General features: G+C 40.0%; 1 protein-coding gene across 1 annotated transcript in view; it reads right to left on the bottom strand.

The window, feature by feature from the left end:
* ACSS1 (acyl-CoA synthetase short chain family member 1) overlaps positions 1-12,656 on the bottom strand; it is a 275,687-nt gene that overhangs the window by 52,615 nt on the left and 210,416 nt on the right. The window contains exons 11-12 of the mRNA XM_053711973.1: positions 10,890-11,017; positions 1,881-1,944 (exon numbers count right to left, since the gene is read on the bottom strand). Of these exons, the coding sequence (XP_053567948.1) occupies positions 1,881-1,944; positions 10,890-11,017 (192 nt within the window). The remainder of the gene's footprint in view (positions 1-1,880; positions 1,945-10,889; positions 11,018-12,656) is intronic.

Here is a 12,656-nt window from a genome sequence, read left to right on the forward strand (position 1 = left end):
TACAGACTTGGAGTGCAAGCCATGGCATTGCGAACGTGGTGTGGTAAATGAGGGTAACGTGCCCATGGTGTGGGGACGTTTGTCCTTCAGAGTACCTATTACCTGTATGGGTCTGGAGTCTGAATAAGTTCCGGACACTATGGGTGGAACACAATGGGACTGGGGGTTCACCCTTTAATCAAAATCTCTTGATCTCCATATGTGTCGAAACATGGCCTGTTACATGACACTTCTACATGGGTTACACAATAAAAGGATACATACCACATATCAGGGGTGCAGTCTCTTGAGCCTTAACTCCTAGTAGGTGGGGCAAATAGGCCAGGTGGGAAAATATAATCAGAAAGTGGTACCCCTCTAATGGGATACGCCTGCATATGTCCCTAATTAAAGGAGGTGGCTAATACCATTTGTACTACTAAAATCCTGATAACCTAGGGTACATGTGTAATAACTTGATCATGGCAATCTGACGTCTGGGACTGGTCATTGATCTATATCCATATATATATGTATGTCGATGCATATAGTCATCTGAGATGTTTGAACAGGACATGTATACACTTGTACTTCTTTCTTTGTGTGGATTTAAGTGGGTTCCTTTAAGGCTGTTTGTAGATTACAGATAACATTTGGGAATGTGCACTAGAATATGAAAGATCTACAGTCAGTGTGATCCTTAATTCACTATCATATACATGTCCAATTCATTCAGTGAGAGAGATATATATATAATAGAATTCATGCCAGGATCTGGCATCCATTATGAGATAATGCTGCAGAGTATTTCAGGTGCTTTTAATTTTTTTAGTAGACTGCCACTACTACTATAGGATTATGAGAATGTGTACATAATAGAATAGGTTAGGTTATATGATATACTCATGAATGTTAAGAGATGCATAAACTCTGGTCAGTGAACCTACTTTCCAACCAGTGCGGGAACCACAAGCGAGTTCAATTTGAACTATTAGGGTCTGGCTAAGTAGCATTGTTTATATAAATAATTACAGGCAAGAATCCAAGTGACAGCGCACACTAAAACTGTATCGCAGTACACTTAGTAATGTAGACTGGGTATCCATAGCAACAGTGTGTACAATAGCTGCTCTATTTAGGGATCTGCCTCCATTACGGTGATCATTGTGCTTTTGCCTCACCAGACATAACGTGTTATATTTTGACAGCAGTACTCCCATCACAGGGAACAAGTTTTGACACTATGATCTCTTTAGCTTAGCACCTCTAACACATCATATAAACCAGCACTCAGAGATTATGCAGTTATGGGGCTGCTGGGTCACCATGACTACAGGATACACAATAGTTAGCTGATGCATTAATCAGCTGTGTATGCAACACGATCACTTTTTGTACATATTCACACTAGAAGCTACATTGTTGGGGTTACATTTGTCTTTTGATATTGTTTTATAGTTACTGAGATTGTCTTTATTTACTAAACATAATATTTAGTTTTATTGAATTTTTGCTCTCTACCAGATGTGTTGCATGTAAACTTCCGGTCTCAAAATACAGTGGAACGCATCGTTTGCGTTCCAACACAGCACTTTGGCGCCACTGAGTGTTTCACAGGTACCAACTATGTTTGATTAGATGTATCACTATATATGAGTGTTTTTTACACATGTCTGACATGCTGATGAAGGAGATTATCTCTCCGAAAACGTTCCATTAAAATTGGTTTGATTTTGTGCAAGTCCTGAGAGTGCATTCTTCTTTTGAATATATATATATATATATATATATATATATATATATATATATATATATATATATATTCAAGCTGTATGGATAGAGGGTTTTCTACCTGTGTATATATGTGTGTATGTATATGTGTATATATATTCATGCATTACCTTCTCCTTTAATATCATGTGGATAGCCAATCACAGCAGTTTCAGGCACATCAGGATGTTCATCCTATGAGAAAAATATATATAACTTATTTAAAATAAACTAAAACATGTAAAACAAATATTTACTATAAGAGAAAGCTATAACCATATATGTAAAAAAACAAAAAAACATAATTTATGCTTACCTGATAAATTTATTTCTCTTGTAGTGTATCCAGTCCACGGATCATCCATTACTTGTGGGATATATTCCCTTCCCAACAGGAAGTTGCAAGAGGATCACCCACAGCAGAGCTGCTATATAGCTCCTCCCCTCACATGTCATATCCAGTCATTCGACCGAAACAAAACAAGAAAGGAGAAACCATAGGGTGCAGTGGTGACTGGAGTTTTAATTAAAATTTAGATCTGCCTTGAAAAGACAGGGCGGGCCGTGGACTGGATACACTACAAGAGAAATAAATTTATCAGGTAAGCATAAATTATGCTTTCTCTTGTTAAGTGTATCCAGTCCACGGATCATCCATTACTTGTGGGATACCAATACCAAAGCTAAAGTACACGGATGATGGGAGGGACAAGGCAGGAACTTAAACTGAAGGAACCACTGCCTGTAGAACCTTTCTCCCAAAAACAGCCTCCGAAGAAGCAAAAGTGTCAAATTTGTAAAATTTTGAAAAGGTGTGAAGCGAAGACCAAGTCGCAGCCTTGCAAATCTGTTCAACAGAGGCCTCATTCTTAAAGGCCCAGGTGGAAGCCACAGCTCTAGTAGAATGAGCTGTAATTCTTTCAGGGGGCTGCTGTCCAGCAGTCTCATAGGCTAAGCGTATTATGCTACGAAGCCAAAAGGAGAGAGAGGTTGCCGAAGCTTTTTGACCTCTCCTCTGTCCAGAGTAAAGGACAAACAGGGAAGAAGTTTGACGAAAATCTTTAGTTGCCTGTAAATAGAACTTCAGGGCACGGACTACGTCCAGATTATGCAAAAGACGTTCCTTCTTTGAAGAAGGATTAGGGCACAATGATGGGACAACAATCTCTTGATTGATATTCCTGTTAGAAACTACCTTAGGTAAAAGCCCAGGTTTAGTACGCAGAACTACCTTGTCTGAATGGAAAATCAGATAAGGAGAATCATAATGCAAGGCAGATAACTCAGAGACTCTTCGAGCCGAGGAAATAGCCATCAAAAACAGAACTTTCCAAGATAAAAGCTTAATATCAATGGAATGAAGGGGTTCAAACGGAACACCTTGAAGAACTTTAAGAACCAAGTTTAAGCTCCACGGAGGAGCAACAGTTTTAAACACAGGCTTAATCCTGGCCAAAGCCTGACAAAAAGCCTTGACGTCTGGAACTTCTGTCAGACGCTTGTGCAAAAGAATAGACAGAGCAGAAATCTGTCCCTTTAACGAACTAGCAGATAAGCCCTTTTCCAAACCCTCTTGTAGAAAGGACAATATCCTGGGAATCCTAACCTTACTCCATGAGTAACTCTTGGATTCGCACCAATATAAGTATTTACGCCATATCTTATGGTAGATTTTTCTGGTAACAGGCTTCCGTGCCTGTATTAAGGTATCAATAACTGACTCTGAGAAGCCACGCTTTGATAGGATCAAGCGTTCAATCTCCATGCAGTCAGCTTCAGAGAAATTAGATTTGGATGGTTGAAAGGACCTTGTATTAGAAGGTCCTGCCTCAGGGGCAGAGACCATGGTGGACAGGACGACATGTCCACTAGGTCTGCATACCAGGTCCTGCGTGGCCACGCAGGCGCTATCAGAATCACCGATGCTCTCTCCTGTTTGATCTTGGCAATCAGTCGAGGCAGCAGCGGAAACGGTGGAAACACATAAGCCATGTTGAAAACCCAAGGAGCTGCTAGGGCATCTATCAGCGCCGCTCCCGGGTCTCTGGACCTGGATCCATAAAGAGGAAGCTTGGCGTTCTGACGAGAAGCCATGAGATCCAGTTCTGGTTTGCCCCAACAATGAATCAGTTGAGCGAACACCTCCGGATGAAGTTCCCACTCCCCCGGATGAAAAGTCTGGTGACTTAGAAAGTCCGCCTCCCAGTTCTCCACGCCTGGGATGTGGATCGCTGACAGGTGGCAAGAGTGAGACTCTGCCCAGCGAATTATCTTTGAGACTTCTAACATCGCTAGGGAACTCCTGGTTCCCCCTTGATGGTTGATGTAAGCCACAGTCGTGATGTTGTCCGACTGAAATCTGATGAACCTCAGTGTTGCTAACTGAGGCCAAGCTAGAAGAGCATTGAATATTGCTCTTAACTCCAGAATATTTATTGGGAGGAGTTTCTCCTCCTGAGTCCACGATCCCTGAGCCTTCAGGGAGTTCCAGACTGCGCCCCAACCTAGAAGGCTGGCATCTGTTGTTACAATCATCCAATCTGGCCTGCGAAAGGTCATGCCCTTGGACAGATGGACCCGAGAAAACCACCAGAGAAGAGAATCTCTGGTCTCTCGATCCAGATTTAGTAGAGGGGACAAATCTGAGTAATCCCCATTCCACTGATTTAGCATGCATAATTGCAGCGGTCTGAGATGCAGGCGTGCAAATGGCACTATGTCCATTGCCGCTACCATTAAGCCGATTACTTCCATGCACTGAGCCACTGACGGGCATGGAATGGAATGAAGGACACGGCAAGCATTTAGAAGTTTTGATAACCTGGACTCCGTCAGGTAAATTTTCATCTCTACAGAATCTATAAGAGTCCCTAGGAAGGAGACTCTTGTGAGTGGTGATAGAGAACTCTTTTCCACGTTCACTTTCCACCCATGCGACCTCAGAAATGCCAGAACTATCTCTGTATGAGACTTGGCAATTTGAAAGCTTGACGCCTGTATCAGGATGTCGTCTAGATACGGGGCCACCGCTATGCCTCGCGGTCTTAGAACCGCCAGAAGTGAGCCCAGAACCTTTGTAAAGATTCTCGGGGCCGTAGCTAACCCAAAGGGAAGAGCCACAAACTGGTAATGCCTGTCTAGAAAGGCAAACCTTAGGTACCGATAATGATCTTTGTGAATCGGTATGTGAAGGTAGGCATCCTTTAAGTCCACTGTGGTCATGTACTGACCCTCTTGGATCATGGGTAGGATGGTTCGAATAGTTTCCATTTTGAATGATGGAACTCTTAGGAATTTGTTTAAGATCTTTTGGTCCAAGATTGGTCTGAAGGTTCCCTCTTTCTTGGGAACCACAAACAGATTTGAGTAAAATCCCTGCCCTTGTTCCGTCTGCGGAACAGGGTGGATCACCCCCATTACTAGGAGGTCTTGTACACAGCGTAGGAATGCCTCTTTCTTTAACTGGTTTTCTGATAACCTTGATAGATGGAATCTCCCTCGAGGAGGAGAAGCCTTGAAGTCCAGAAGATATCCCTGAGATATGATCTCCAACGCCCAGGGATCCTGGACATCTCTTGCCCACGCCTGGGCGAAGAGAGAAAGTCTGCCCCCACTAGATCCGTTTCCGGATAGGGGGCCGTTCCTTCATGCTGTCTTGGGGGCAGTAGTAGGTTTTCTGGCCTGCTTGCCCTTGTTCCAGGACTGGTTAGTTTTCCAGGCCTGTCTGTAACGAGCAACAGTTCCTTCCTGTTTTGGAGCAGAGGAAGTTGATGCTGCTCCTGCCTTAAAATTTTGAAAGGCACGAAAATTAGACTGTTTGGCCTTTGATTTGGCCCTGTCCTGAGGAAGGGTATGACCCTTACCTCCAGTAATGTCAGCAATAAATTCTTTCAAGCCGGGCCCGAATAAGGTCTGCCCCTTGAAAGGAATATTAAGTAATTTAGATTTAGAAGTCACGTCAGTTGACCAGGATTTAAGCCATAGCGCTCTCCGCGCCTGGATGGCGAATCCGGAGTTCTTAGCCGTTAGTTTAGTTAAATGTACAATGGCATCAGAAACAAATGCATTAGCTAGCTTAAGTGCTTTAAGCTTGTCCATAATTTCATCCAATGGAGCTGTGTGAATGGCCTCTTCCAGAGACTCTAACCAGAATGCCGCAGCAGCAGTGACAGGCGCAATGCATGCAAGGGGCTGCAAGATAAAACCTTGTTGAACAAACATTTTCTTAAGGTAACCTTCTAATTTTTTATCCATTGGATCCGAAAAAGCACAACTATCCTCCACCGGGATAGTGGTACCCTTAGCTAAAGTAGAAACTGCTCCCTCCACCTTAGGGACCGTCTGCCATAAGTCCTGAGTAGTGGCGTCTATTGTAAACATTTTCCTAAATATAGGAGGTGGGGAAAAGGGCACACCGGGTCTATCCCACTCCTTGCTAATAATTTCTGTAAGCCTTTTAGGTATAGGAAAAACGTCAGTACACACCGGCACCGCATAGTATCTATCCAGCCTACACAATTTCTCTGGAATTGCAACTGTGTTACAGTCATTTAGAGCAGCTAAAACCTCTCCTAGCAATACACGGAGGTTCTCAAGCTTAAATTTAAAATCCGGTTTCCCTGGATCAGATCCGTCACCCACAGAATGAAGCTCTCCGTCCTCATGTTCTGCAAACTGTGACGCAGTATCGGACATGACTCTCACAGCACCAGCGCGCTCTGTCCTAATCCCAGAGCTATCGCGCTTGCCTCTTAATTCTGGCAACCTAGATAATACTTCTGTCAGAGTATTATTCATGATTGTAGCCATGTCCTGTAAAGTGATTGCTATGGGCGTCTCTGATGTACTTGGCGCCATATTAGCACGCGCCTCCTGAGCGGGAGGCGAAGGTACTGACACGTGAGGAGAGTTAGTAAGCATAACTTCCCCCTCGTTGTCTGGTGATAATTCTTTTACAGATAAAGATTGACCTTTATTATTTAAAGTGAAATCAATACATTTAGTACACATATTTCTATGGGGCTCCACACTGGCCTTCAAACATAATGAACAAACAGATTCATCTGTGTCAGACATGTTTAAACAGACTAGCAATGAGACTAGCAAGCTTGGAAAACACTTTAGAATAAGTTTACAAGCAATATAAAAAACGCTACTGCGCCTTTAAGAAGCACAAAACCTGTCTCAAGTTGAAATAACAATGAACCCAATCAGTTATAGCAACCAAATTTTCACAGTAAATGTATTAAGCTAGCAGAGCATTGCACCCACTTGCAAATGGATGATTAACCCCTTAATACCCAAAACGGATAATCAATAGAGAAAAAAACGTTTTTAACACAGTCAAACACACTGTCACAGGTCTGCTGTGACTGATTACCTCCCTCAAAATGACTTTTGAAGTCCCTTGAGCTCTCTAGAGACGTCCTGGATCATGCAGGAAGAAGCAGGAAGACTGAGTCTGAATTTTTACTGCGCAAAAAAGCGATATAATAGGCCCCTCCCACTCTTATTACAACAGTGGGAAGCCTCAGTTAATTGTTTCTATGCAGAAAATAAGTCAGCCATGTGGAAAACATTATGCCCCAATAAGTTTTATCACCAATGTACCTCAAAAAAAACGATTAAACATGCCAGCAAACGTTTTAAACATCCTTTTTTAAAGAGTATGTATCTCTTATTGATAAGCCTGATACCAGTCGCTTCTACTGCATTTAAGGCTTTACTACATTACTTCAGTATTAGCAGCATTTTCTTAGTCAAATTCCATTCCTTAGAAAATTATTTTACTGCACATACATTAATAAGCCTGATACCAGTCACTTTTACTGCATTTAAGGCTTTACTTACATTACTTCGGTATCAGCAGTATTTTCTTAGTCAATTCCATTCCTTAGAAAAATAATTTACTGCACATACCTTAGTTGCAGGAGACCCCGCACGCCATTCCCTTTCTGAAGTTACCCCACTCCTCAGAATGTGCGAGAACAGCCAGTGGATCTTAGTTACTTCTGCTAAGATCATAGAAAACGCAGGCAGATTCTTCTTCCAAATACTGCCTGAGAAAAAACAGCACACTCCGGTGCCATTTAAAAATAACAAACTTTTGATTGAAGAATTAATTAAGTATAAAACACCACACTCCTCTCACGACCTCCATCTATGTTGAGGGTTGCAAGAGAATGACTGGATATGACATGTGAGGGGAGGAGCTATATAGCAGCTCTGCTGTGGGTGATCCTCTTGCAACTTCCTGTTGGGAAGGGAATATATCCCACAAGTAATGGATGATCCGTGGACTGGATACACTTAACAAGAGAAAACAAGAGCAATTTCTTTTTACATGTTTTGACGTACTTCAGATCCCAAACTTGGGTAAGATTCAAATTTTTGTGACTTTTTTTTAAATTTTATATAATAATATTAATTGAACTTTTTTCAGTATAGTGCTAGTAGTATACCATAGAAGTTATTCTTTTTTTGTATAAAAAACCCCCATTTACACTGGGTCCTAGAAAGGACAGGTTGGTACAAATAGAGGCATGAGTAGTGTGGTATAGGGAAGGGGGACTTGGGTACAGAACTTTTAACACCTTATAGGGACATTAAACATACAAAATAATGTTATATAATTCTGCACATAATTCTGCATCGGGTCAAGTAATGCAACCTTGCAATTCAATCTGTGTTGCATGCATATTTGCCTGTTTAGAGATTGCGCTGAAGAATGTTTAACCTCCTGACGCAGAAATCTCAACAACCTAATGAAGATGAAGTTGCAATTATCAGATCAGTACTTAAAGTGAGAGTTCTGCACCATTTTGTTATGGCTCAACATTAATAATGAATAAAAACTGAAAATAAAAGCCTCTTGAAGGAATAGGGTAAAGTGATCCGCATTTGATTAATGTTAGACTACTAATGTCAGTATTACTAGTAGACAGTAATGAGCATAGGGCTAAGAACCACCCTATGGAGGTGCGTTAATGATGATAAGCAATGCTTCACAATCGGTCAGGATAATGGCAGCTCTCCCAGATAAAAAGGTCAGATGGAGGTCCTGTAGATACAGAAAAGAAGGCGCCACATGGAACAGTATCGTCAGGTGAAAAAAACAAACACATCAGACAATTTCCAACTCACATAGGAAGCGGCACTCGTGGTGCCAGAAACAGCAGGCTGGGACCTCTTAGTCGCAATGTACACAGTCCGATCACATGGATACGTTTCACCAATCAGAGGCAGCGGAATCCCAACGCCTTCAGCTAGTGGTACCAATCAGCAAAGCCAAATGAGGGTGTGTGTGTGTGTGAGAAGCTCTGCAGTCACTTGTATCAATAAAGTGCTCGAACAGCTCAACACCACCAGTAACAGTCAAATTTACAGAGCAAGGGTATAAAGCTTAAAACAAGTTTATTAAAACAAGTAAAACACAGCAACGCATTTGTGGGCTTCACAGAGCCGTTTCATCAGGCTGTAAAAATCAATCACACCCCTTGCTCTATTACTACCTCCCTCTACCCAATCACACAACCGGAAATTGCAACGCCCTTGTACATAAGACTTTTCATTGGCCATGGTACATTACCCATCTAAATAATCATGGACATAATAGTACAAATAAAAATACAATGAATCGTAGAAAACATAATAATACAATGAATCAACATCATCTAAATACATCTTTTAAGTGCTCTATGTACATGATCATCATAATGCCACAAAATATTATATGATATACATTATAATACAATTATGATGATGAGCATACAATAGGTTCAACCTCAGTATTTTAAGCATTATGACCTAAATTAAATATATTTAGCCATTATTAAAATAATTGTAACGCTAGCTTAATAACCACAATCTACTAATTTATAGGGCATTACCTTTACACTAAACTGCATATATTTTATCTAATTCTAAAACTCTGTCGCTAACTAATGTTTCTTTGCATGTCCAGTGCTAAATCTATGAGAGACATAATATTCCCATACCCAACATATATATATATAGAGAGAAAAGATCATATTCAATAGAGTGTGGATGGCATATATATGGGTATGTCTGATTAAACGGCCCCCCAAGATGGTGATTTATTAATAACCCCCACTAGGGAAAATAGGCTGGGATATATATCATACCATACAAGTAGGGGGGAAAAGACCACATACATAACACCCCCACAACAATCAAATCTAACTCATATGTTACCTATAACCATCGGGGGGGGGGGGGGGGTCTACCTCCCAAATAGTTCCTCCGTATAAAGTGCAGTTCTATTATTTTCTTAAAAGCTATGTAAATCAACCCCTCTAGTGGATACTAAGTGCAAATTGTGGCCCCTAGCGGTCATTGGAACGCTGCTAGATCTACATTCATATTGAGACCATAAGGATGTAAAGTCTGAAGTTTATGGAACAATATGTCTCTCTTTGTCTCAACCTGAAGAAACGATTGTAAAAATCTGATTTTGGAATGTGTTCTATTGGTGTTATAGTAAAACAATCAATTTTACCATTATGTTTTATATGGCAATGTCTGGGTTTTGCTTCAATTAATTTCCCCAAAATTGGGTCCTTAGTGAGAATACTCCAATGTTTATTAATTATTTGTTTTATCAGATCATAATTGCAATTATATTGAGTAATAAACATTGTACGTTTTTTTAATATTATTTCCCCTTGCTCTGTATAATTGACCGTTACTGGTGGCGTCGAGCTGTTCAAGCACTTTATTGCCACGAGTGACTGCAGAGCTTCTCACACACACCCTCTCATTTGGCTTTGCTGATTGGTACCACTAGCTGAAGGCGTTGGAATTCCGCTGCCTCTGATTGGTGAGACGTACCCACGTGATAGGACTGTGTACATTGCAGTTGAGTCTGTCGGGCGACTAAGAGTGCCACTTCCTATGTGAGTTGGAAATTGTCTGATGTGTTTGTTTTTTTTACCTGACAATACTGTTCCATGTGGCGCCTTCTTTTCTGTATCTACAGGACCTCCAGTATTACTAGTAAGCAACCAAGCACCCAACATACAGATTACAATTAGCGAATGTAATAAAATCATTTACCCAATGGAAACAGGGAATCTTGGTAGCAATACTATACTGGAGCTTAAATATATGTCCATATTTACCATAGCATCTTCAATTTCTGCTGTGCCCAACCTGTGACCGCTAATGTTTATGACATCATCCATGCGACCTGTTATCTGGTAATAACCTTCTTTTGATCTGTGGGCTCCATCACCAGTGAAATAATATCCTGGGTGAAAAGGCAATATGGAGAAGATGTTGCATTACAAAGGAAGTGCATCCTACAGAAACTGATGGATGGCTTGAGTAACCTCTAGAGTAAAGGTTAAGGAACATTAAATACAGATAAATTACATTATCAGTAAATGTATAAGAAAAAGATCATTCAAAAGCAATTAGACTGAATTTCAAATAAGTGGTAGTTTTTTTCTGACAAATGTAATCAAAGCAAGTTCTATTATCCTTCCCCCTCCATCATGTGACAGCCATCAGACAATCACAAAATGCAATGTATATACTGTGAATTCTTACACATGCTCAGTACCTCAGAAAGTGTGGATATAAACATATTGTGCACATTATGATAATGGAAGTGAATTGGAAAGTTGTTTATAATTATGTTCTCTATTTGAATCATGAAAGTTGAATTTTGATTTTATCTTTTATTGAAAGAGATAGTAAAGTCAGATTTAAACGTTCATGGTTTAGACAGAACACACATTTAAAAAACAAAACTACTTTCCAATTTACTATTATCTTTATGCGTAGTTCTCTTGGTATCCTTTGTTAAAGAGCAAACTTAGCTTGGCTCATACGTCCTGGAGTGTACACAAGTCTTTAGCACAATAATTGGTATCAGTGCTTACAACAGTGTGTCTAGTGATGTTATAAATTGTTGCAAACACTGCTGCTAATGAATGCTAAATACACATGCATGCTCCTGAACCTACTTAAAAATACTCAAAAAAGGATTCCACGAAAGCAAAGCCAATAGTGCTCATAGAGCTGATGTACAGTCTGAAAAAGCATTTCCACCCCAGGTCTTAAAGGGACAGTCAACACCAGAATTGTTGTTGTTTAAAAAGGTAGATAATCCCTTTATTACCAATTCCCCAGTTTTGCATAACAAACACAGTTATAATAATATACTTTTTACCTCTGTAATTGTATCTTAGCCTCTGCAGACTGTCCCCTTTTTTCAGTTCATTTGACAGACTTGCATTTTAGCCAATCAGTGCTCTATCCTCAGTTATCTATGTAAAACACATAAACTAATGCCCTCTAGTGGTAAAAAAAACCTGTCAAAATGCTTTCAGATTAGAGGTGGCCTTCAAGGACTTAGAAATTAGCATATAAACCGCCTAGGTTTAGCTTTCAACTGAGAATACCAAGAGAACAAAGCAAAATTTGAATCATGAAAGTTTTTTTTGGACTTGACTGTCCCTTTAACATATCAGGAAAGTCAAGGAATGATTGAGAACAAGAGTAAAAAAAGTAATATTAGATATGCAACTGTATAAGTGGCAAATAGGGATGGGCAAATGTGTTTATATTTGAATTTGAATGTTATTGTAGAAATTTGATTTACATAATCGAATATTGATAAGAACCATTGTTCTTAAATATTCTATAATCGAATGCTATTTACAGTTTTTGAATGTCACTTTCAATTTCGAATGTTCATAATTAAAACGAATATCCACATTCCAAATTTCAAATGTAACATTCAATTTAACAAATACTTTTCAGAATTTCAGTGGTTCATGTGGTAGGGAATTTAGTAAATTGATACAAATATATCAATTCAAATGTTTCTATTTTGAATATTGCTGTCAGGGTATGGCTGAGTGGTATTGGATATTACATAA

Source organism: Bombina bombina, chromosome 4, assembly GCF_027579735.1.
Source record: "Bombina bombina isolate aBomBom1 chromosome 4, aBomBom1.pri, whole genome shotgun sequence".
NCBI lineage: Eukaryota > Metazoa > Chordata > Amphibia > Anura > Bombinatoridae > Bombina > Bombina bombina.